This window comes from Fundulus heteroclitus, chromosome 15 (assembly GCF_011125445.2).
Source record: "Fundulus heteroclitus isolate FHET01 chromosome 15, MU-UCD_Fhet_4.1, whole genome shotgun sequence".
NCBI lineage: Eukaryota > Metazoa > Chordata > Actinopteri > Cyprinodontiformes > Fundulidae > Fundulus > Fundulus heteroclitus.
The window spans coordinates 11,018,977-11,045,654 of record NC_046375.1 but is presented as its reverse complement, the minus strand read 5'-3'; the positions used below and the strand labels follow the sequence as shown (position 1 = coordinate 11,045,654).

At 39.3% G+C, this 26,678-nt stretch overlaps 4 protein-coding genes and 1 non-coding gene across 10 annotated transcripts in view; 1 reads left to right on the top strand and 4 right to left on the bottom strand.

Annotated features, from left to right (window-relative positions):
* utrn (utrophin) overlaps nt 1–2,429 on the bottom strand; it is a 242,331-nt gene extending 239,902 nt beyond the window's left edge. For 4 of the 6 annotated variants that reach the window (XM_036147378.1, XM_036147377.1, XM_036147374.1 and 1 more), the window contains exon 1: nt 1,967–2,426. The gene's annotated coding sequence lies outside the window, so the exon portion shown is untranslated. Of the gene's footprint in view, nt 1–1,966 lie in introns of all 6 variants that reach the window. The other 2 variants (XM_036147379.1, XM_036147372.1) reach the window with 2 other exon arrangements.
* Nucleotides 2,430–7,355: 4,926 nt separating this feature from the next.
* On the bottom strand, nt 7,356–7,438 carry trnal-uaa. Its single transcript has one exon. It is a non-coding gene; the product is annotated as a tRNA-Leu (tRNA).
* Nucleotides 7,439–10,540: 3,102 nt separating this feature from the next.
* LOC105929476 (syntaxin-11) lies at nt 10,541–24,294 on the bottom strand. The gene is made up of 2 exons (XM_036147382.1): nt 24,260–24,294; nt 10,541–12,125 (listed from the first exon to the last, which is right to left on the bottom strand). Exon 2 carries the CDS (start codon nt 12,118–12,120, stop codon nt 11,227–11,229), a length of 894 nt encoding a protein of 297 aa, XP_036003275.1. The 5' UTR covers nt 12,121–12,125; nt 24,260–24,294; the 3' UTR covers nt 10,541–11,226.
* On the bottom strand, nt 17,454–20,342 carry stx11b.1 (syntaxin 11b, tandem duplicate 1). The gene is made up of 2 exons (XM_012867434.3): nt 19,977–20,342; nt 17,454–19,031 (listed from the first exon to the last, which is right to left on the bottom strand). Exon 2 carries the CDS (start codon nt 18,933–18,935, stop codon nt 18,042–18,044), a length of 894 nt encoding a protein of 297 aa, XP_012722888.2. The 5' UTR covers nt 18,936–19,031; nt 19,977–20,342; the 3' UTR covers nt 17,454–18,041.
* Nucleotides 24,295–26,319: 2,025 nt separating the features above from the next.
* Nucleotides 26,320–26,678, top strand: part of mthfd1l (methylenetetrahydrofolate dehydrogenase (NADP+ dependent) 1 like) — a 42,909-nt gene continuing 42,550 nt past the window's right edge. The window contains exon 1 of the mRNA XM_036147371.1: nt 26,320–26,678. Within this exon, the coding sequence (XP_036003264.1) occupies nt 26,443–26,678 (236 nt within the window). The 5' untranslated portion in view covers nt 26,320–26,442.

The window sequence follows — 26,678 nt, the reverse complement described above, 5'->3', positions numbered from 1 at the left end:
TAATCATTAATTTTAAGCTCTTGACCGTTTCTCAACTGTATCTAGGTCTGGACTTTGACTGGCCAATTCTGACGCATGAATTTGCTTTAATGCCAACCTTGCCGTTGTCGTTCTGCCAGTGTTTGGGTTCATTGTCCTCAGGCTCAATTTTACGACCGATAATAGGATTTCCTTCAGGACTGCCCTGTAAGTGGCTCTATTCATCTTCAGATCAACTCTCACCATCTTACCTGTCTCTGTTAAGAAAAAAAGCCTCCCCACAGCACAATGCTGCCACCACCATGTTTCACCATATATAGATGGTGTTTTGCAGTTTATGCAAAGTGTTAGGCTGCATCTGAAATGTGCTAATTGTGGCTCCTATCTCCTTTTCCTTGAGCTTTCACGAGGTCAACAGTAAGAACTCAATGGTGGGGAGCAAAGGAGCTTCAGACTGCTGGGCCGAATTCGGACAGCCTTAAACATCATTACACGACGGAAACACACACGGATGATCCGATTCAAATCCGAATCTTCAGGCTTTCGAAAAAGAGCTACAAAACATGCAGACTAGAGAAATTTAGAGAACCGCTGAAGCTCTCCATTACACAAACTAAAACTTACACATACTTTCTAGTTCTAACAGTAACTGGTCCAATTGCTTGTTATTATCTTCTTAAACAGAGCTGACATACTGCCGATGATTTTGTTTTATTTATTAGGTTGAATTTTTTTATTCTCTGTCTATTTAACAAGTATTTGCTACTTTGTGTTAGTTTGTAACATAAAATCCTAGTAAATCAGTGAGTTTTTCCTTTAGACATCTTAGGACATTTTATTTATTTATTTTAAGTCCAAGGGGAAGGTAAACTTTTTGCAAAGCACTGTGACTGAGTGTGGAGATTTGCAAACAGAAACAACATTTTTGGAATAAAAAACTAACTATTTTGACCGATAAATAGGGATGCACAAAGTTGAAGGTTGCGTGGTTCGTTTAATCAACCACTACCGTGATTCAAACGTTGCCTTGTGGCACAACTTTGCATTCATTCGCCGTTCATTGAACTCCATTTACAGTTTTGTCCAATCTAACAGCTTTCCTCTCCTGCTTAAAATTAGCTGATTTTGGATCCTGCCAAGGAGCCGATGGACTTGGACCTGCTAAAGATATGAAGAGTTTTCTGGGCAAACGAAAACACTACGACGCATAATTTGTCATCGTGTGCCAAAATGAAACTAAGCATGTGATCCAATGTGGATTTTTTTTTTTATCTTTAAAAAACAGAATTTAAAATGAAACCAACTCTCTTAGCCTTCACATCCTCGTTTTAAACTGCTGAACATAAAAAAAAGGCAGCATGGGTTTTGTGGTCCAGGCAATAGAAAGTTTTCCATCCACTCCAAAAAAAAAAAAAAAAAAAACACTTCTGAGGAGAGTTTCTGTGCAGTTTAAGCGAGCTGTTGCATGGTGAGTCAAAAGTTCTCAAAGGATGATGTAAACCTCCAAAAATAGCTGTAAAAAAGCGAGGAAAAAAAAGGGCAACACTATCTATCTTTGAGTGCGTCTTTAAAATTTCAGTTCCTCTTTGAGTGAGTGGGGGTAGCTGTGGTGACCAAAACAAAGCAGAACAACACAGATACAGTACAATCTGGCTGATTACTCTCTCAGCTCTTAATATATCATTGGTGGGCCCTTGTGAGAGGACTCTGCAGCACAGACAAGAGCCCGGAGTGGCCTAGTCGGAGTTAATGTTTCATCTCTGAGGCATGACTGCAGCGCACGCTCCGCCAATTCAATTAAACTGCAGCGTGCACAGCAACACCCTGCGTCCAAATTTTTAGTTTTATAAAAGACTATTAACCCGGTCCCTCCCCAAAAGAGAGAGATACAAACAAAAAATACTTTAAACCTAAAACTTTAAAAGTAACGATCTCTGGAGTGTGTTACAGAAACAAACCAAAGCGGTTTGTAAATACCAAAGCTCACCTCCACCGTCTGTCAACAGGCGGTCAGGAAACGCGTTCCCTCAAAACAACTTCAAAAACGTGTCCACGAACAAGGCCGGGTGGAAATAAAGTGGTTTCCGAGAGAGCAAAAACAAAAACAAAAAAGTCCAAACAGTTTAAGGCATTTTCTGCGAGGCGCGGAGCCCCATTCCTTTATCAAAGCTTAAGTTACAAGCTCAGATAAAGTAAGGAGACCCTTCCTGGAGAGCATCCAGTCTCCACGATGGGCTCCCTTCAAAAAAAACTGCTTAAGGGAGACGCCTCTTTTTTTTTTAGCTTTGCAACGCCGATCAAAGCCCCCTTTGCTGTCTTTAAAGTTTACAGCTTGCTGCGTCCCGAGAGCTGAAGAGTGGTTACGGCGTTTCACGGGTGAACACGGCCGTGCAGGTCCTACAACTTTGTTCCTGTTGCTTTCTTGACTCCTTTTTCCCTTTCGCGCACACTGGCGTCAAGTTGGCCAGAGACACGCGCTCAGCGGAAATGCGGGAATCCGTCCGTCACAGTAAATCTGCCATTTGTCCGAGTTGTTGGTGCTTTTACGGACTATTTGTTGTTTTAATGCAGTCTTTTATTGTTCTGTAAATATAACTGTATAATTAACCACTGGATTAAGAGAAACTCCCACAAAAATGTAACCTTTATTTTGAAGGGCTTAACAGGAAGTACAGTATGGACCAAGCGTGATCTGACAGCCGCCCGGGGCTCTTCCCTAAAAGTTTTCCTGACGCGGACATGGAAACATGGCGGGGAAACAGTCACGTGATGTAAAGCCACCAAAGCCCGGCGACTCCCACCAGAAATCCCCTTTATATATACATATATATATATATATATATATATATATATATATATATATATATATAACTAAGTCAAAAGTCTTTCTTTGGCATCTCCCATTCACATTACACATTATTGTGTAATTATTATTATTATTATTATTATTATTATTATTATTATTATTATTATTATTATTATTATTATTATTATTATTATTATTATTATTATTACATTATGAAGGCAAGGACTGACAAACAAACAAGCAATGAACAAGGGTTACATTTTATTTATTTTTTTAAGTTCAGGAGTCACAGATAACAGATAATGAGGTAATAGGTGCTTACTGAACAATGATGATTCGAGGCTTCGTTTACAGCAATGTGCATTTAGATATTTTGAGGTGATAGTGTGCAAGTAGGCAGCAACATTAAGGTGATTGGAAAGCATGACGGGCTAGTAACAGTGGGTGATTTTTAAAGCGTTGGACTGCAGTCTCCATCAGTGGGCGATTGCCCTCACAGCTCTTTGGAATAATCTGCTAAAAAAATAGTTTTGGCTTTGATGCAGACCTGATGAGAGAAAGGTGAACAGTGCATTGCCTGGATGGGATCAGTGGAGAGGTGTCCGGTTCTATCCCCACAGCCTGCACTCTGGGTCCCTGGGCAAGACCCTTAACCCCAGATTGCTCCCCACGCGCTGCACAGTGTATATATATATATATATATATATATATATATATATATATATATATATATATATATATATATATATATATATATATATACACATACTCATTGGTGGGCACTTGTGAGGACTCTGTATACATACATATATATATATATATATATATATATATATATATATATATATATATATATATATATATATATATATATATATATATATATATATATATATATATATATACACATACAGAATTTATAAAAATAAATTAAATAAAAAATATGGGCTATCACATTCTGTCAAATTTACAACATAGCCTTTGCCAAACAGGCTTGGGAAAATCCCAGGGTCTTTCCATAGCGCAAAAATCACGCACTGTCTTTTTGGGTCCAGAATGATTGACAGGCGTCTCGCGGCTCATTGGGGCTCATTTTGTTCAGCCCAAGGTCACAATTTCAGCCAATGAAGGCGGACGTGCAACGTGCCTGGAGCGTGAGTCAATGTGGGTGTGGTTTGATGTAGACCGAGTTGGCACGATGATGAGCAAGATGAACATAAACGAGGCGGCTTATTTATTTTATCACCCGTTTTCCTTAATGACTTCTGAGGAAAAACCGGAAGTGAAGAGGCTGGGGGGGGCGCATAGACCAAAGATATTCAGATTCAGATCCAGCTAAAGGAAAAGCGGCAAAACCCGGAGTTTTTCTGTGATGGTTTCAGCTAAAGGAGTGGCTAACGGCAGGTATAGCTAAGAAATCTCTTTCTACTTTCCTTTATCTTTTTTTTATAGAACACAAATAGAATACCAATGCACTTAAATGTGCAAACCCTTTCTCAATTAAGTGCACTATAATTAAAAGCTTTTATCTCATTACTTCAATGGTCTGTACTGAAGAGCATCATGAAACGCTCAGGTACGCTTGTGAGGTAGGCCCCCTCAATTCAGTGCAGATGGTGGGAGACAAAATTACTGCAAAAATAACATTGCATGTGGCACAATTTCTCCCATCCCATGCATGAAACCTTTGCAGAACTGGAGAGCTCCTTTAGTGGAAGACTCCTGCATCCTTGGTGCACAGAGCAGCGTTTTTGCAGATCCTTCTTCCCAGCAGCTGTAGAGCTTATGACCATCACTGCTCCCAACAAGTTGTTCAAATACTTGCTGTCAATGTCACCTTTTTTCCATTATTTTTCCATTATAAGTTTGTTTAGGTCTGTTGCTATCTATATATGTACAATGATACATGCAGATTGTGTACACTTTTGGGTTACCCACCCTACTCAGTACGCCATTTTTATAACTATACAATTTTTTTGTCTTATGTTTCTTAGGTTTGCGCTCTTTTATTCCCTCCATAATGCTCCAAAATCACACATTTTAAAAGGATATTCCTTTTAAAATCATGGTGGACCCCACATTTTTCAGGTGTTTTTAGAAGAAGAAAAAAAAACATGTTCGAATAAATCAAATTATTTCTGCTCTATGGCTTCTTGAAAACATAAACCTACAGGCTATTGAGCTGTTTTGAAAAATGTTTTGGCAGACCACGTTTTATTGTTTATTTATTTATAATTAAGCGTGTCATTAAGGTCAACCTTAGCTACTCACCTAAATTAAACTGCTAATATTCTGTCGTAGCTCTTGATTTTGACGTTCCACCCCAAGACATTAGTGACCCCCATCTGGCCCACCTCTTACAAAACCTTCTGGAAGCAGGCCAGGTCAGGTCAACAAAGAATGAATAATGTGACATTAAACCAGGTCTATTCGACAACTCATGTGTTTATACACAGAAAATATTAGCTAATGAACACATGTTTTATACATGCATATACATACATGCATGTATTGTGTATAACTTTTCTTACATCTATGTGACTATTGCATTCGTTGCAAGTTTTATTGAAACCATCGCATATTTGACACATACTGTTTTGGCCATTAATATATTCAAATCTTTTTAAACATAAAATATCAATTTTCTTCTTGATTCATCACATTTCAGCTCATTGGCAGAGCACGTGTCAAAAGATTACTCGATTGAACACATTTGGACCGAATGTTCAGTAAATAGATTACCTAAAACAAGCTGCTCCTACATTACTGTGTCCTCCTATGTAGAGAATGCATGTGTGCAAGCAAGGAGGGAGAGTTTATGTGGCATTATAAGTTGTTAAACTAGTTAAATACACATACTTTTTCGTTTTAGCTTAGCAACTATAAAGCTCTCCTTGACAGAAACTTGGAAAAAGCATAAACAAGGCGCAACAAAAAGGAAAAGTCCTTAAAAATTGTGGCTCTTGAGAAGATTAACAGCATTCCACCACTGACTACTTATCTCTTTGTTTGGGCCTACAGCTCATAACAACCCCTGGAAATCACTGGATATGCACCTGATATGTTATCCAGCCTTACACGGGTATATGTTGCTGTAGTAATTTCAGCAAGAATCTATTTGTTGTTGTTTTTTTGTGTGGAAACAGTAGCAACATTAAACCCTTAACATATTCCTTTAAGCAAATGGCTTAAGATAATGTTGATTATGACAATGTATTTAATGCATGCATCACATAGACCGCAATCAAGATTAGACAGTAATTCACCAGCTTTATCCAAAATTACAGTTTATTTTCATTCCATCAAGCGAGCAGACAAAAATACCAGGCGTTAAAAAAAACTAAAAGAGGAACATTTTACTTCCAGACACATTTACAGTATCACAAAGTTAACGATGGAAGTAGACTTTTTTTTAAACATAGCAACTTCCCACCACCTCCTGCCTTCACTTTAATGGAACGCAGCATCAGCCGGATTACCTGTGGACCAATAAAGCGGGGGCCCAGTGAAGAAAAATGAATGAGGCTCCAGAGAAGCGGAGATGTTGATCTTCCATTGTAAACCTTGATCCTCCTCCCTCCCTCTTCTCAGCTGTCACGGCTCCTTTGTGGATGCTCCATGACTCGGCTCAAAGTAGGAGCTCATATTCACAAATTAGTGCACTTGTGAACCTCCGACACCTATCAAGTGACGGGCATATTTGCTCAGCAGCGAAGTGCAGAGACCCACACCAGTGTGGTTGCTTACTGGTGGGTACAAAGGACAAGGACATGTTAGTAAAGATTAAAACGTAAAAATCATTTTTAGTTCTAATTGTCCTCTGTAATTTTGTCACAAATATTTGGGCATTACAGTTGTAAATACGTAATGTTGGTAGTCACTGTGTGGTATTTTATAGGTCCACAAAACTACATGAACCCCTCTTTGTGTAGCTATCTATTGAACTTAGGTGATTGCTAAATTATCATTTCCAAAATTGCCCTGCCAGTCAAATAACAGCGGTATGGGTACAGGGTGTATGCATGTACTGTAGGTTCAGCCTGAAAAAAAAAAACAAAGTCTTAGAGCGCCCCCTTCTGTCCATTTGGCGCACCAAGAAAATATGCATTCGAAAGAGAAAATAGATTTGTTACTTTTTAGTTAGGCACAAAAAGTGGAGTGAAGGGACATACAGGTAAAATAAATATGCATTTGTAGTTTAAAACAATCGAGAGGTGAGTTACTTTACTGTTTTGTTGTATTCCATTAAACTACCTAAGCTTTATTAGATTTTTATTATCATGATATTATATTGTTCCCGGTTTCCATTGTTTTCCGTCAGTAAAGTCAGTAGAGTTAAAACATTCATTATACATTTTAATACTGGTACATGTTTATTGAGACAAAAGGAATGAGTCGTGTTTCATAAAAACGTATTGTATTAACCTTTTCCAGTCTTCAGGGGTAACTAAAGTCCCTTTAATAATTAAAGGGACTTTAGGGGTAACCACTATGGACGTAGGAAAGATCTGTGCCTTACAAAGAAGATAACATGCATCATATTATTTAGTCATCAATGAAAAATAAATTATACCAGGAGTGGGGTTCGAACCCACGCGGACATATGTCCATTGGATCTTAAGTCCAACGCCTTAACCACTCGGCCATCCTGGTACGCTCACATTGATTCCGTCATGATGCCTTCATAAAAAAAACACTAAAATCCAGCTGTTCTGGGACGTTTTATTCGTTATTTCTCTGCTGATAGTTATATCAATTTGTATATTAGTGAAGTCTACGTAGTACATGACAACAATGTACCTGTTTCGCTAGCTTTTAGCCGCTCGCAACAAGCTAATCTGAGTGTTGTGTTACAGTCAGTAGGCTACCTACAACTACATCGGCTATATCGTCATGCCATTTCGTTTGAATAAAAGTGAATGTGCTGAGCATTTTTTTGAACAAATAATAGCGTTACTTCTATCAATAGGCAAACAGGCGCGTAGCTAATTATTGTCGTTGTTCGACAAACAACTGCCTTTCGACGTTAGCACGATGCTAACCATTAGCTCAAGTTTCATTCCGGTGCTCTGACGAAGGAACACCCAACCGGCACAACTTTGCACTTTTTAATATAAAACAGTGGACTATTTCAATTATAAATCAGAGAAAAGCGCAAAATAAACAATCAGATGGTGGTAAATGACGGAGCATGAACTTTCTCACGAAATTTGGCACTTAAATAAAGTTGCTGATAATCTCGAAGATTCTGTAACTAATGTGCGTTTCCGAGGTGCTCCCATCCGACTGTCCGTCCATGCATGTTCCGTAAAGAGAGAGACAGGAAAACAGTGAATAATTAACTAAAGAAGAAGAACGTTGCTCTGTTTCAATTAGAAAACAAACAAGCAAAAAAGCATAACACCAAGGCTTTAAGGATAAAAAGTTATAATGATATAAAATGTCAGAACGAAAAAATCCTTTTGATCCCAAATTAATAAAAAAAATTCCATTTCTATTAAGTTAAAACAGTTATGAAGTCAAATGTTTGTCGAAGAATGATGCATAGCATACCGCTTTGTTGTTTTTGATGGTTAGACAATCCCTTTCTCTTTAAAGCATCTCGACTTCTCATAAGCCTACTGAAGCCACAACAGGTGTTACGTTGGTGTGTGGTATCATAGATAAAGTGTCTACTTATAAAATAATAGACACACCTATTTGTTGTTACATAAACTCCCTGGTAATGGCAAATAAGAATAGCGAATCACTCTTGGAGAATGTTGATTTCATTTAGCCAATAAAAGAAACCACAGACATGGAAAAAAAAACTTTTTTGTTTTACACGTTTTTGCACTACATTGCTTTGTAAAAACGTACCTTTAAGAAATTGAAATGAGGTTCTTGCATTTCATGATGGGGAGCATGCCAGATCAAGGATGACAAATGAATGAAACTTTCATGAACTCACCATCCAAAAAAACAGAGTTCGTACTTTGTTGCACCTCCTCTGGTTTGTAGAACAGCATGAATTCTGTGAGGCATGGGTTTCACTACAAGAATTATAATTTTATGCTGAGTGATGATCAGCTTTAGAGGGTGGTTCATTTTCATTCAGCATTTTTTTTTGTTTGTTTGTCTTCTGTCATTTCTACTTTATCAGTCCAGTTGGATTGAGATCCAGATAGATTACTCACCATGACACTGAGTTAATTTCTGAAAAAACAATCTCATGCTCATTGGCTTAGTGCCAAGACTGATTATCATCCTGAAAAAAAATGCTTCACTATCACCAAAACTGATTTGGATTGATAGAATGAGAAAACTCCCAGTTTTGGTCCGTGAGGCAGACACCCTGTCTACTTTTAAGACTAGGCTTAAAACTTTTCTTTTTGACAAAAAGTATAACTAGTGGCTCATGTTACTCTCAGCTACCTTTATAGTTTTGCTGCTATAGGCTTAGGTTACTGGAGTATATCAGGATCTAATTTTCTCACTCTATTGAGTTCTACTGTTCTTCAATTATGCATTATGTGTTGTCATTTCTGCTTTAACTTTCTGTTCTCTCTCTTTTCTCTTCATAGTAGGTACACCTGGTCTGGCGTTCTGTTAACTGTGACATCATCCAGAGAAGACGGCTCACCCGCTACTACCATCTAATGTAGAACAGATTACTGGATCAATGTGTGCTTCTGTGCTTTTTTGTCTCTCTTGTTGTGTCTCTGCTCTGTCTTCTGTAACCCCAGTCGGTCGAGGCAGATGACCGTTCATACTGAGCCCGGTTCTGCCGGAGGTTTTTCCTTCCCGTTAATGGGTGGTTTTTCTTCCCACTGTCGCTTCATGCTTGCTCAGTATGAGGGATTGCAGCAAAGCCATGTACAATGCAGATGACTCTTCCTGTGGCTCTACGGTTCCCCAGGAGTGAATGCTGCTTGTCGGGTCTTTGATGCAATCAACTGGTTTCCTTATATAGGACATTTTTGACCAATCTGTATAATCTGACCCAATCTGTATAATATGATTGAACTTGACTTTGTAAAGTGTCTTGAGATGACATGTTTCATGATTTGGCGCTATATAAATAAAATTGAATTGAATTGAATTGAAAACCCCTAACATTTCTACTGCGTTTATTGCAGAAGCAACGAGTTACATCTACCCCAGTCCTTTACCTAACACGCTGCGCCATGCATGTCATTAACGATTGTGGAGATGTGTTTTTTTAAATGTATTTATTTGTTGTAAGCAGTCCAGATATGCTTCATTGGAATGACATCAAACAAATGTTCAGACTTATTTAGGGCTTTATAACGACAACAACATGCATCTCCAACATTCCTGTGCTCACAAACTGTCATTTCAAGTACATTGTGTATGATATTCATGGGCCCATTTTTACATGAGTTAATTTTATTTTGAACAACTCACCGACTTATTTTTTTATATATTTTATTTCAACTCAATCCATGTTATTTACTTCAGCTGCCACACCTCATTACAATCTCAAAAGTCATCTTGACAGCCAGTGTAGTCCACTGTTATCCTTAACTGGGTCCACTTGTCCAAAAATTGGCAGCGGTGACAACAGAAAAAGAGAGACACTCAAAGTTGTTTTTTAACTATGCGGTCCCATTGAAAAGTAGGGAAAACGTGTCTTGCACCTTACAAGCCTTGAATGTTTCCTATTGGGAATGTTTCCTATTTCCTATTGGGAAAAGACAAGCCCAGCTTGTCTTTTGACCTGAACGGGTTTAATTTGATAGATATGTTGTTAAAAGTGACTAGAAAGAAGTCACAAACTTCTGTGCTTATTCATGTTTGCACAGGTCTTGCCAACCTGGTTTTAAATCAAAACTTTATTTAGATTTAAAACTAGAGGATACAATGGCCTTTCTCAAAAAAAGAAAGAGAGAAACAAAGAAATTCACCTTGCAAAACAAAATATCATATGATAGGTCCACTTTTTATAAAGAAACAACCAAGTCCAGCTTAAAGTTGCTCATGCACACTTTTAATTCACTGTCATGTGGAATCCATAAACTCTGTCAATCCTTCTGCTTGTGACTCCAATTCTTAACAGCTCCCTCACATGTGAACTTCTTTCCCGCATGATTCAAGTCAGCGTTCACGTGGGCAAAAGTGTTGGTCACTTGAAAAACAACTCACTCCAGCAAATATTTATTTCACATCAGCAAACATTTTAAAACAAAACCTATTTCGAACTGAAAAATCTTTCCTTTAAAATCTTAACTCGCACCAAGTTATTCATGTGATCATAACATATAGACAGGTGTCAGATAAGCATTAGTAACCTCAAAAATATCAAACTTCACATATCGGAGTCATTTCAACACATTTGATTGAATCTTTACAGACTGCACTACTTTTAAATTAAACTGATTGCAAACTACACTTCATTGCAGTTTTTTTTTTCCATTTTAAGTGGTTAAAACGTTCTAAAATTATTTATCTTTCCAGCATGGCAGCCAGGGACAACATTGCAAACAAGGGTTCTTTTTTTTGTACGCCTTGGCCCTTATCAAGTTACACTTTACGTCTTCCATGTACTCCTTTGTTTTGCACACATTCTGCTGGATGTTATCAACGAGCGTACCCTGTTCTTCTACAAGTATGGCCATTTGCAGGAAGAGTTCGTGGACCTCCTTCAGCCTGGTCTCCAGTTCCATCAGCTCCTTGTGTCTCCCTTTGATGTCACACAGGGCTGCGCGGCAGGACCGGCCCCCGTCCTGGCAGAGGGTCTGCGACAGCTCCGTCCAGCCCTCACCACCTTTGTCCACCAAGTCGTTCATGTCCTCCTCGCTGATGTTCGACCCCATTATGGAAGCCTGCCTCTGGAGCCTCTTCCTGCACGTAAGCCTCTGTTTCTCTTCGATCTTACGGTAGTTACTCATGATCTCGTGGAAGGAACAGACGAGAGTCTCATACTGGGTGCGGGCGATGCGACTGACAGCAACGTCGGGGCCTTTGTCCTCCTCCAGCCTGCTGGTCTCTTTACCCAGGTTCTGTATGCGGCCGTGCACGGACTCCGCTTGATGCTGGATTCCTCTTGCAATGGAATCGGAGTCCCTTTTCAGAAGGCTGAGGCGTCGCACAGTCGTGCCATAGCGTTCGTTGTGGATCCTCAGGCGATGCACCTCCAAGTTAAGCAAGGAGATATCCTTCCGTATGGACTGTGACTCCTTCAGGACGTAATCCATATGCAAGCAGTAATCAAAAATGACAGCCTTGTGCGGCACCTCCCCCTGATCTACACTGCATTCTGGTCCAGTGAGCTCCGGCTCGTAGTCCTCCTGGTCCTCGCTGATCGTCTGGAGTCTCACCAGCATGTCCCGCATTTTGCCTGAAAGGGCACAACGGGAAAAGATTGGGTGAGGAAGAAAACATCCATCAGCGAGCTGACACCGTCTAAGACGAAACTTGTGTCGTGGGGATTTCGGACACCGAGTAGGGCATATTCTCAGCGTGGTTTACATGTTTGATTTGAGATTATGTAATTCTATAAATGAAAGAGACATTTACAGCTAAACACGAGACACCCTTAGAGGTTACGCTGTGGATCTCAGTAGAATATAAACTTCTGTTCAAAGGCCACTTTTTGATGTGAGAAAATTAGACTAAATAATAAATATCCAAACCTTTTGCAATGTGACGTAAATCCTCGACCATTCTACTGAAAAAAAACCCAACTAATCTGTAACTAAGGAAAATGAGAAAAATAAAAACAAGCTGCAATAAATTTAGCAATCAGTCCTGTTGGGTTCACGCATAACACCAATTCCAGAGAGTCTGATTAACCTAAGTCAAGCTGTACCAGTGGGATTTTTTTTTACACTCACATCCATACATATTTATTAAATATATGCACACACTTAACACAGTCAATAATCATGTGATTATAATAATAATATGATAATAATATGTGATGCAACAGTGATATTACTGGAATCATATTTTTTTTCCTTCCCATCAGGAGGAGTGTCCAGATACCTTCAACAACAGTTACGGTAGCTCTAGGAATGTCCACTAGGAACTAGTTGTGATCCACATATGATATCATATTATCATATATTCACAATCATATTTATGTCCGGACTAAGAAGCAGATGTTCAAGAAGGCATTTCTTCTTAAGAAAACGCCCAGGCCTGGCATAAATCTTCCGATCTCCTCATCTTGTGTGTTACAGTTTGGTGAAACCAACCCTTTTCCTGCCCACAGTGAATCATGGCAGCAACAGCATCATGCTCTATGGTACTTTTCTTTAAACTTAACTGTTTTGTTTGTTTTTTTTTGTTTTTTTTTTGCAGTCGTGGAAGGAACAATGAACCGTTTCAAAAGCTTTGGCTTTGACCGAAAATCTTCAGGCGCATGCAAGAAGGCTGAAGATGAAGAGGGATTTCAAGACTATTAAAGTCTGGAAGTGTCCTGATTGAACTAAATCGATAACAAAAGCCTTGGGGGTCAGCTGAAGAGGGCAGTTGAGAAAAGATGTCCTCTCACTCTTACAGATTTAGAGAACTTTAGAAAGTTTCACAAGGTTAAACACAGATATGACTGGTTGATAGACTCCAACAAGAGGGCTAAATACTTAAAACTGAAACAAAAGATGTGCTGAAAGATTATTAATGGATGTTCATAGTTATGTGATTAACAGATAACCTGACCAGGGTGACGACCAGTCTACCGTATATGTTTCTGGACATCCATTTAATAAATGACTGCTTTTTAAGGGGTTTGTATGTTAGACCTAATGCAGCTGATGTGAGCTTTGCAGTGACATTTTCTATCTGTAGCACTGAAAGCAGCCACAGATCACTGGCTCAGTGGAATGTCTTTTTTTAGACCAGGAACAAGGAAGACAACTTACTGAAAGCAGAGGGAATGACAATAAATGAAGGTGTGTTACCAATGTCCTTATGTAAACGTAGCTTGATTCAAAAGAAGAATTTCCCGAACTCATCTGGTGCAAAATCTGATCCTGTATTTGAATGAGATTTTGCTGTCTTATAGCCTGAAAGCTTGAGTACACGAAAATCAGTTTCACCATTGTTGGTAAAAAAAAATAATAATCTGGAGAAATTGACGCAATATTTACTGAAAACCCAAAATGCATTCTTAACGGACACCAAAACAGTGTTGGCGCCGAGCTGCTGAGTACTAATTAAGTTTACCAGTTACCCTAATTTCAACAGGACACTTCAGCATAACTGAGAAAACAAATCTGAAGCCATTTAAAATCCCAAATACAACAGCTTACCGTTTTTTTTTTTGAGTCTCCCAATGTCCAAAAAGTGAATAAATCCCTTTTCAGCTTATTTCGTCTGTTTGATCCAAAGAGCTTGTGAGGACATCTCTTCACTCCAATGAGAAGGAAGACAGCTGTCGGTTCGCTGTGCGTCTGCCTGCCTCTACTGCACAGGTGACATACCAAGGCCTTCCCACTACAACGCCGTAACTTCCTCAAAGACACAGGCTATGCTCCAGTTTGTGTTCACCATAGAGAGGTGACTCATTACAAAGACAGTCCTATCAGAGAATGCATCATTCAGATGGATTTTCTTCAGAAAACACTGAAGGGCTGACACTTTGACACTTTATGACTTTAAATCACGTCTGAAATCCCACTTGTTTAAACCTGCTTCTCCGTATTATGATTTTTTTTATATTTCTATGTTTTTAAAAATTATTTTGTAAAGCGTCTTTGAGTGTCCAAAAAAACAATTTATAAATTTGATGTAATATTATTATTATTATTACTTAATAACTTGACAAAAAACTAAACTTTTGTAGGTTTGTTGAGTTTGGAATCTGTCTTTATAACTGAATTGACTAATTTGTTTGATTTCCTTGGACAACATTTGTTGGGAATCGGTGCCACATAATTAAACTGAATTAAATTGAGTTGCAAATCCTCTGTGTTTGTTTGGCAGAACAGAAAATTGATTGAGGAGATCAGAGCGCTGGAGGAAGTCCAGAACTCTTTTAACAAAGAAGGGAAATCAAGGAATCGTATTCCAGCTTTGATTAGAGTCAAGCTCAACATGTTCTCTTGTGTGGGGTGGGTAATTAGAGGAAAATCTTCCAAATCACAAAAACACAACAGTGTTTATACTGAAGAAAAAAAATGGATGAAGAGGAAGATGATGCTTCAAACAGTAAACAATTAAATGTAGCACTTTGCACTACATTCAGTCATTCACTCACACATTCACACACTGACGTTGGTGAGCTACATTGTAGCCACAGCTGCCCTGGGCAGACTGACAGAAGCGAGGCAGCCATACAGTTAGCGCCGTTGGACCCTTTGCAAGGGAAGCGGGTGAAGTATTGTTCTGCGCAGGTTCTCTGTCTCTGCTTTAGTCTGTCAGCCCATCCCTCTCTCTGCACACTGACTCAAATGAATCCAAATGAACAGTTTACCTTTACACAAAGAATAGAGGCTCACTGTAAAGTCAGGATAAAGTCAATCTGCACAGTTTTTGTGAGACAACGTTGTGCATGTATAAAGTCCCCTCAGAAAGCTCCTATCTTAGCCTTAAAATTCCCACTAAGGAGTTTTGCCATTTTTTAGCCTAAGCGTGATTCAGATTGCTGCTGAGAGCGACTCTTAGTAAGGAGGCGACAGAAAGGTTCATCTTTGTGAGGAGGTGTGGTTGACCCTGTTGCTAGGCGTGACGCTGTCTTCTAAGAGCTGTGATTGGTTGATACAAGAAACGAAACTAAACAAAAACACAAACGGGCTCCTAGTAATGAGTGGAGAGAAATTAAATAATTAGACTGGATTAAGAAATGTGTGACATGATTATAAAACTTAAATAATTTAATAATTGTCATTTAGCATCGTAATGTTTGAAAGTACCTTAGATACATCTTCGTTATTATTTTGATTTGCTTATTGTCGTTATTCTGGTCATTTTCCTAACTATTTGATATTAGAGTGCTCTCACTTTGGCATTTTACTGGGATTGCCTGCTTGCATAAAGCAGTCATAATTGGCTAAATGACCAACATAAAATGGGGAACAAAGAAATCCCACTTAGAAAAAGTGGCTTCTAGTCAGTCAGCTGTTAGAGCTTCTCATGAATGTAACACCGTTCAACTACAACCAGAGACATTAACACACATTTTATTTTGCTCTCATCTAAAATGTTAGTTGATAAATAATCACACTGAACTCCTGCTGCCGCTATCTTGTGTTTCAGCTGTGAATGTGGGACTCCTCTCTGACCCTTTCGGTAACTGTGGTTAATGCATGTTTTATTTTTATTTTTTTACTAACGATGCTTATCACTTTATTCTGTTTCTACCAAATGTTTTAACCTGCTTACTAATGCACTGTCTCTTTTATGCTTTTACTAAACCCTTTGTTACTGCTGCTTGTGGTTAAAAATAACTACGCTGCTTCTCTTGCTAATTTTATTTTTATTATTGCTTCTTTGCTGTTGCTGCTTCTATACTGCACTGGACTAACACAGCCCTAATATGTCGTTTCGACTCTGGTTTAATTTGTTGTTTATAATATTTTATGCTTATTTTAGGGTGCCACTGGACAACTGGCAAACAGGACTACAGATGAAAACTAGCTTTTGGTTAACGCTGGTATGTTTCAGGTGTACTGTCGTCAGCATGTGCAGTCCTTGTAAATCAATAAATAAAATCGTTAAAAAAGTAAAAAAAAAAAAAAAAAGTGTACGTAACCCAAACTGGACAGAGGAGCAGCACCTCTGTCGGCTCAGCTCTAGGAGGAGAATAGTGGAGTGTTGAAAGATATATTGATCCCAGGATCACGGTGCGAACAGGCGGACTTTGAAGGGCACTGTCGCACAGATCAATGCGTCTTTTTCTCTGCTTTTACGCACCAGCCTGGAAAGTGAGAAGCGCTCTGTGCATCTCCTCTGTCAAAAGCGAAGGAGGAGATGGCATCACTGAAGCAAATTTCTAGATGACCATTCTGGCTACTGACATCAACTACAATACAGCAAATACTTTCTGACTTCTTTTATCTTGTCTAGGGTGTGTATTTGTGTATATATTTTTCTGCAACTTTTTCCATTTCTTTTAAAATGATTGGGAGCATTTCTGTAAATAATATAATACTCCTTGGTATTAGATTATTGTATAATTTTTCTACTTTTTATTCATAATTCAATATTTTTCCTATTATTTATCCTCAGTAAACTTATGTTACTAAATCCGCCTTTTATTCATCCTCCTGCTGAAACTAATTAATTTACCCTATGGGGATTATAAAGTTTATCTTATCTACATACTAATAATTGTATGACCGTTAAAGAGGTTTATGTGCTTATTTCTTTGTGCTTATTTCTTTCGCTGTTTAGTTGGTGGATCAGCCAAACAGTTCTCTGTTTCCGTCGTCTTCCCTGCTAAAACTCTCCTACTCCTAACATTTTTTTTCACTTTAGAAGTTTTCTTAAGGACCAAGATGCTTTGTTAATAATTTTTATCTTACTGTGGTAAAATTCTTAGAGAAAAAGCTTAGAGTTCAAGAAATTGTAAGATCTTTCCAGAAAATGGATTCTTTGTGAATGCGAGCACAGATTTCTAGGCATCTCTAAAGCTATAAAATCTGGTTAGATGGTTCTCGTTTGTTAAAACTATTAACAAAGAACCACAGAAGAAACAAAAACAGTACGAAAGGGACAAAAAAAGTAATCAAAATATGTACAACCATTGTGATTGCACCATAAATATTTTATTCACTGTTGCAGCCAAAAGACACGTTGAATGTGAGCAATTACAGATACAATTTTCTTCTTATGGTTGATCAGCAATGACTTAAAATTTATTTAATGCATAAAACCTTTAAAATGAGCCAAGAACAATCAGGCTGTACAAACCTTATAGTCTTTACACCATCTATCATACACCTTTTGCTTGTATATAATGGAGGTTTATTCGGAGTAACTTGTCAAACACAACAATCTTAGTCATCATGACACAATAAAGCAAGAACATTAACGATAGCTTTAAATAATTTGCATCACACCCCATTCATAAAATGATGAATTGAAAACAATGCAGACCTTTTCTCATTATATATTTATACACTTAAGCCTTCTCAGGGTCAGTCACTGCGGGAGAGGAAGTGTCCATCCTGAGCATGTCACATGTCCATTGCAGGAATTGAGATCCTTGTTTCATTTCAGACCTTCATTTAGCTTTCAAAAATAATGTTGTCCATTGCTTTGCAACAATGTATTTCACAAAAAAACGTTGCATTTCATGTGGTTCTCGCGCTTACTTATAGCAAGGAAAGCAGCCACAGAACATTTTCTTGAACGGGTTGTTGCCGTCATGCTTTTTAGCTAGTTTAAGCTTGACAATGGCGTCTTGTATGCCTTCGTCGGTTTTTTGAACATTCGTTTGGACGTAATCGAGCATGGGGCCCTGCTCCTCCACCAGCACGGCAATGTCCAGGAATATCTCGTGGATTCCCTGGATGCGGCTCTCCAGATCTAACAGCTCCTGATGGCGCTTCTCGATCTGGAACAGGGCTGATCGGGCCGTCTTGCCTTCGCTCACAACATTGTCGGTAAAGATGTTCCACTGGCCCTTCTCGATCATCTCCTCCACATCTTCGCCCGTCACGTCGCGCCCAACGATCTCCATCTGCCTCATGATCTGGGCTTTGCAGTTCTCTCGGTGGGTCATCTCCGCCTCGTTGTAGTCAAACATGGCGTCTCGAAAACCATTGCTGAGGCACGCGTACTGGGTTCGGGCGATGCGGGTGATCGGGGAATTTTCGCCGTGCTCCACCTCTAATTTGTGGGCTGTTCCGTCCATTTTGTGCAGGCGTTCTAGGACACCCTCCGCCCTCTTCTTTATGTCTGCACCTATGACGTTGGAGTCTTTTTTAATTGTGCTCATGGTAGTGTTTCCGTGGAGCATGCGGGAGTTCTGCTCACGAAGCCTTTTGACCTCAACTCGGATGAGCTGTACCTCTCTGTGGATATCCTGGGACTGAGCAAAGACATCGGTGAGAGCAGGGCTGTTGTCAAACACGACGGCCTGATGGGGCAGCTCCTCTTCCAGGTCGATGTTACTGAAGGTGTCCGAAAAGCCGGACTCGGCGCACTCCGACTCAATGCTGTCGGTGGACATTTCCTGCAGGTGGCTTAGTCTGTCCCTCATGTTTGCACTGGATTTCAGGGAGAGGCTGGAGACTTCAGGAGGATTGTCTTACTCTGATTATTGACCCTCTTATGCACATCGATCGAGATGACTCACCTGGGATGAGACAGAAACATAAACTTTACTTTCAAAGTTCAACAGTGGCGTCATGAATTTCTAAATCATAAGGGAAACATTGAGACTTAAAACTTAAAATAATACAAACATCCCTGTCTTTTGTTTCCCTTAAGGTGGATGCCTAAAAGTTCTTCTCTCCTGCCTTTAGGGTTAACCAACCCAACACCCAGTCACTTGCCTAACAGGTTCTCCAAAGAACATGCAAAGGCGTAACTTCAAGCCAAACTAGTTCCTACAACTTGTGACGTGTGATGTCTTTGTCCATGCATCATTTTTAACTTTTTAACCAAGTGGGGCATCAGATTTTCTGTTTAATCGGATCCCACTCTCCTATATCATATCTGATATTGTCCGAGCTTTAAATCAAGAACAAAATACATTACTGTAAGCTAAACAAATGTTTTAATCAGAACAATCCGCGTCCATACAAAAACAAAATCAGCAGCGTACATTTGACTTGATTGAGCCTGACATATAGATAGACAACGGTGTTCCATTTATTCATGCGTAAAATAGATAATCAAATAATTGTGTTCATTTTGTGGTTTAGACTAAATGTAATTGTATTTTCTAATCATCTTTTCTCTTTAAAGAGGGAGAATCTTCTTAATGTAAATGTTAACAATACAAGCATGATGCTTCATGTAATTCCATGATACAAGCTTAAGAATATTTTATTTAACGATTTGAAAATTGTAAACATTTTTGCGTAAAATAAAACCCTGGTGCGTTTTATTCACAAAACGTAAACTCGTTTGTGTGTGAATGTGTCTGTTGTTGATTGAGATCCAAAATGGACCGCAACAGACAGACGCTTGACATGTAATCTTTTCATCTTTCGTTCACAGTTTTCTGAAAAAGAAGCTGAAAGAATTCGCTCCGAATCTCCTGCAGAGGTGGCTTGATTAAACGCAAGATCCTTACCTATTTTTTTGTTTTTCTTTTTCTTCTTCGTTTGCTCTGTTGTACGCAGGGATCAAACTTTATCCCTTGGTCTTGGCTGATTGTTGCGCCTCAGCGGCATCCTCTGGTTCTGAGGCCGTGCGCTCCGATCTGTGATCAGAAAAACAAAGCGGCCCCACATGCGTAATGGAGCTATCCTCTGCAGCCTTGAAGCTGAAATTGTTGCGCAGGTTTCGTTGGGGCCATGGATTGCGCCACGTCACGAACCAGAAAAAGAGGAATGAGGTCCGGTCGGTTTGGTCTCTGCGGTGACGCCGTTGCGTTCATTACAAGGTGTGATTGAGCGGGCAGAGCCAATTTGAGCCTGACTCTTCCAAATACAGATATTTACGGTGACAATCAGGCGGGTTTTTTTTTTTTTTTCCAAACATTTTTTTTCATTGAACGTTGCATATTTAAAATCCTATTTTATTTATTTATTTGTTTATTTCTTTTTTGGATTGTGGCAGTGAAACATCAGGGATTGTAAATGAAAAAAGATTTTCCCAGCCACGCCCAAATGACTTTTGAAAGCGCTTTCTCTGTACGTGTGCCTGACGGTAAAACAGATTTAAACCAGCAGACTAGTAGAACCAGCTTCTTTTGAGCAGATGCTCAAATGCTAACAACAGAGGTTCTCAGTCTAAAAAGTGTCCTCATTACAGTAAATTCCGCCGTATTTAGATATGTGCATTGTGCACAAATTGGCTATACTATACGCCTAAAATCAGTGTACATGCAATTAAAGCTGCACTCTGTCCTCTTGCAACACAAAAATAAATAAATTGTGCTTATTTAAAACTTGGATTTTAATAGAGAAACAAATGACAGATGAATGGCATGCGGTTTTTCATCTGGATAGAAGTTTTTTGTGGACATTAGGAGCACTGCACTGGATGGTGGTTCAGTCCAATAGTTTTTCACAAAAGTGAGTACAACCCTCACATTTTTGTTAATATTTTCTAATGTCTTTTTTATATATATGGGAAAACACTGAAAGTATGATACTTTGATACAATTTAAACTGGTCAGTATACAGCTTGGACACAATTGTACAAAATAACTCAACAGCTAACTGTCTAAACCAGTGGCAACAAAATAGAGTAAACCCCTAAAAATGTCCAACTTGTGCCCAAAGAGACAATATGTTGTGTGGCCACCATTATTTTTCAGCACTGCCCCAACTCCTTTTAGCAGACACGTGTCAAACTCAAGGCGCACAGGCCAAATCCAGCCCGTCAAGGCAATTTATCCGGCCGTCAAGAGCCAAAAAAGGCATATCATGTAATAAACTAGAGGCATATATCCTTTTAAATTATATAAAGTGGCTAAAACTGTGCCTGCTGTAGCGAATTTTGATTTTTTTTTTTTTTTTCAAACTATGTGATAACAGCATCCTGCTACTGGATCAGTGTTCCCACAACACATTAAAACAATCCAAAAATGTCCAAAAAGTGATGCAGAATGATACATTTAAAGTGTAACTCAGCCCAATATCAACTTTGCTTTGCAGATAAACTGTTCAAATGAGCCTAAAGATGCCAATTTTATGTTGCTGTCATTTTTTTTTTTTACGTTTTTATGTGAACTAAAATTATGAAATCAAAAGCGGCATCTACACACGTGCAACCGACCCTTTTAATGACATCATGATGCCAAAGTGGCCATATATGGAAATGAGTTTGACACCCCTGCTTTAGCATGAAACCTGCTGACACTGGAAACCTCTTTCACTCCTCCGTGATGGCGTCACGGAACTGCTGGATGCTAGAGACCTTGTGCTCCTCTATTTGAGGATGCCATGCAGATGCTAAATGGGGTTTAGTTCTGTAGACCTGCTTGGCCAAGGCGGTGATCGTCTTGGAGGTGTGCGGCCTAATTTCTGAAGGGAAGGGATGATGCTCTGATTTAGTGTGTCACAGTACATGTTGGCCTTTATTGATCCTTCAATGAGCTGCAGCTCCCCACAGCTGGCGGCTCTTGTGCCGCCCAGACCCATGACACTCCCACCACCATGCTTGGTTGTACAACAAACACTTGTCATTGTACTCTTTACCGGGCTGCCGCCACACACACTTGTCACCATCTAAATCAAATATGTTTATGTTGGCCTCGCCACACCACAGGACACAGTTCTAGTAATCCATGTCCTTAGTCTGCGTGAAACAATTTGCCTCCTTGAGCATCATCTTTAGAAGAGGCTTCCTTCTGGAACAACAGCCATGCAGAGTATGCTGGGTACTGATAAGCTGATCAATTTTCAAAAGACAACCTCTGGATATGATGCTGAACAATAACTCAGCTTCTTGGTGGACCATTCCGGGGCCTGTTCTGGGTGGAACCTGTTCTGATAAACTGCTAATTGGTCTTGGCCACTGTGCTGCATCTCAATTTCAGGGTGTGCGACATCTTCTTATAGCTCTGGCTGACATTTTGACAGTTTTTGCATCCTTGCTTTAGCTCTCCATCTTTCAGTCTATTTTAGAATTAACTTTAAATCGTTAGTTTTTCAGGGTCTTCAGGGACTAGGGGTTCCTAGTTCCAGGCTTAAATTTAAAAGGAACATGGGCTTTTCTGTTGCAACCTCAAAGCTTGGTACCGTTCTCAAAATTCAAGTGAGCTCTGACGAGAGTTAATATGGAATGAGAGTATGTCTGAAGCATCTCATTGTTGACCATCACCAACTTTTCAAAGAGCTTTCACCCACATCACTGAATGATCCCTAAACATCACTTCATGGTTCATTACCCCAGAGTCATTCGAAAAATAGGTCCAATTCTACATGTTCGGTCAATGAGATTTGAAGCCAAACATGGTTTTTCAAGAACACAATCAAAAGTTTCAAAAATATAACAAAGTCATTGGCCCAAAAACATCAGATGGCGATAGCATACCATTGGGAATCAATGCCATTTAAAAGTATAGACTGTGGGCCAGTAAAAACTGTTCAGCTCATTTTGCATTGTCCCTGTACTGAATTGTGCTATATAAATAAATTTGCCTTGCCTTGCTTTCATTGACTTGCCACATGGTGAGATGATTGCAGAAGAACTACAGGTTGATTTAGACTGTGAAGTTGATCTGACTTCTTGGATCACTTGTTTTGGAACTGAGTATCGTCCAGGCCTTTTAGTTTGCACAGACAAAGAGGACGATTTGCCTGTATTTAGTCAGATAAAAGACATCATTGCATTTAATCGAGAATATTTTCTTGTTACAGAGGACTTTCAGACACTTTGTTTTGCAGAGCATTTTCATTCCTTTCATGTGACACAGGGGAATGATCAGAATGTGTCCATGCTTAAAGTTGATACATTGCACTTCTTTAAGCCGTTTGATCTGCAAACTACTTATGGTTTTGATAGAGATTATCAATATGTGGTTCCTGTACATGTGTTTGTATGAGTTTGTGGTTTATGAAAATCCATGAACTGTTAAATAAAACAGACATAAAAAGCACTGACTTAGAGTATTTTTCATTCACTGATAGTTCTAGGTTTACACTGCAGGTGTTGGAAACTATTGAAACGTAAATAAAAAAGTACCAGCTTTAGAGTACATTTGTACTCTCCAAGTGTTAAATTATGAGCTTGCAAATGTTCTAGGTTTACACTGCAGGTGCTTAAAAGCACTGAAACGGTGTCAACAGTGCTAGTTATAAGAGTACATTTGAACTCTGCAGGTGATCAAATATAACTCTATTTTGAGAGTATATATTTTACACTTTTTACAGTGTTCACTGAACACCGACCTGTTGGACCTATATATACACTGAAACCAGTGTTCAGTGTACTCCTATAGAGTACACTGAACACTTTGATTTTTGCTGTGTACAAGAAGCTTCTTAAACACATCTGTTCAGACAGGCTTTGTGCTCTGCTGAGTATGCTATGTTGGCTTTTAATAAATTTTTGGGATACTGCTTTTTTATATACAGTATATATATATATATATATATATATATATATATATATATATATATATATATATATATATTGCCAAAAGTATTTGCTCACCTGCCTTTACTTGCATAAGTGCTATCCCATTATTAATCCATTAGGTTTAATACAATGTTGGTCCACCCTTTGCAGCTATAACAACTTCAACTCTTCTGGGAAGGCTGTCCACAAGGTTCTGGAGTGTTTATGGGAATTTTTTGATCATTCTGCGAGATGCTGATTTATGAGGTCAGACACTGATGTTGGACAGCCTGGCTCTCAGTCACGGCTCTGTGGAGGAACTCTTTCATCCATGTCTTTACGGACCTTGCTTTGTGCTCTGGTGTTCAGTCAAGTTGGAAGAAGAAGGGGGCATCTCAAAACGGATCCCACAAAGTTTGGAGCGTGGAGTTGTCCAAAATCTCTTGGTCTGCTGAAGCATTTGGAGTTCCTGTTACTGGAACTAAGGGGCCAAGCCTAGACCCTGAAAAACAACCATAAAACTCTGAGCTCCTGAGAGCGACCCATTCTTTCACGTTGGCCAAGTTATATATATATATCTATATATATATATAGATATATATATATATAACTTGGCCATCAACTTGTTGTGAACAAGTTGATGGCCAACGTCTTTATCAGCCTCTGTTGCAGAAGGACATCTGATCCTCATATGACTGCAGTGTGTGTATCTCAGACCCTCAGTAACCCTTTGCTCTGTCATTGGAGTTTGTATGCCTCACATGCTATTGATTACTCTCCAGTCTAAGAAATGATTAGATTGGATTTTCAAACATAATGCAATAACTTATCTGGTTTCTTTCAAAATACCCCTTCGGTTTGGCTAACATTTTAAAGCAAAGTCCAACTAGACCACCTATTTTGGGAGGAATTGATTTAGTTTAGTATGTCACTTAACTTGAAATATCATGCAGGCAGGAAAAAGGATGGCCCTCTGCACCCATTACAGAACACAATAAATGTAATGTTAAGCCCTACACCACATAATTTTGCATCTTCATACACACGTTTATGCACTCAGAATACAGTAGCTGTACTTCTCTCTTTTAGTGTCAACTGTTCTATATTCTGCTCGTGTTGTCGCTGTTTCTTTCTTCTTTTTTGTTGTTTTTTTCTCTGTTTTGCAGGTGTTTGTGTCTTTCACCGGTATCCCAATGGTTGCCGTAATTTTCAAGAAATTATTTAAAAGCATCCGTTTCTAAAGCAAATATGTTTGGCCAAGAAAACTACAGACTACTACTACTACTACTGGACTTGACAAGGGGGAGAAAGAAAAGACCCCGTCATCAGCACACAGACAAGGGTCCTTACTAAAGGGGGGATACCTACTATAACATTTCATACATCAGCTAAAAGAAGTGACCGCATCTTGCTTTTGGTTTTAGCGTCCTCCTTGCATTGGCTTTCAGTCTGCTTTTTATTTTAAAATGATATTACTTTCAAACCCAGAAAATTAGCATCTGCTTTTTTTCAAACCTCCCTTGCCATCTATCCTCGCGTGGACAAGGAAAGGCCCTTTGTAAAGTGAGAATATTTCCTCATATCAGGACACAATTTTTTGCCTCTGCACAACCAGGTCTATTGTTCTGATGAAATAAAGGCCGCTTCTTCAACTCAGCGCAGGAAACTTTTCATTGTTTAGCACTTGATTTGTTTGTTCCAGTTAAATTACCCTCAGAGTATGTTAAGAAAAGGAAAATATTAGCCTTACAGTGTAACTATCTTACAGAAAATCAAATAAAACGTTAAACTTTTAATCAGCTGACAAATGGCCAGTTTGTGTCAAAATGCCTACAAAATTTTGCCTCGTCGTTTATATTTATTAAATATATATGTAGTCTCTAAGTTTCTTCGTTTTGAATTTTGAAGCTCTATGTGCAACCCGGTTATGACCCACCAGCATAAATGGAGAGTTTGTACTTCTAGCTCCCTGATTGACACGGAGACCTTTACCTGGAGTTTCATTGAAGTTTTCGCGAATTTGGGTGTGTTCAATGAACCCTCGGATTGTCGCAAAAAATAAAGAAGACACAGTAAAATGCCATTTTAAGAAAGCAAAATAGTGTTCTAAGCTTACTTTGAAGCTTATGTTATTGCTTTAACTAAAAGAAAAACCTCAACGTAGTAACCTTTCAGTCATAAAAATCCCGATGGGAATTTCCGTTGGATGCTATTTAGAAAGAGATTATCATATTTCCAAAGTGTTGCGGTTGATAGGCTGCTCCCTAATATATGTGGGGTTATATATATGTTATGTTCTTATAAGCGTCACCTGATATGCCGGGGGATTTGTTTTATTTTCAGTCACTGGAGCGCACACAGGTCAGTGGAGTAGTACAATTTCCGAGTGTCCCTGAAGTCAGCGCAGCTCCATCAGTAGCCCGAGGCAGCTTCAACTTTTTTCTTTTTCCAACCTCCGACTGCCACTCCAGGAGACAGAGAGCAGAAAGCCCCTCCTGAGACTTTTAGGAACAGAGTACGAGGTGACCATGAAGCTGGCTACAATTCGCAGCGCCTGCCGTAGCATCCGAGCGTGCAATCCCCGTCCAGGAAGCAGATTCAGCGGCATACCGCGGGGATGTCCGCCGGTCGGGACGACCAACAGCCGGTTAACCCTTCGGACGGCTAGCACTGCTGCTAGCAGCGGCACCAGCCCCACGTTCACCGCAAACTTCGGGAAGCAGCACGGAGAGGATGACTGGTCGGAATTCAATAGATCGGTCGG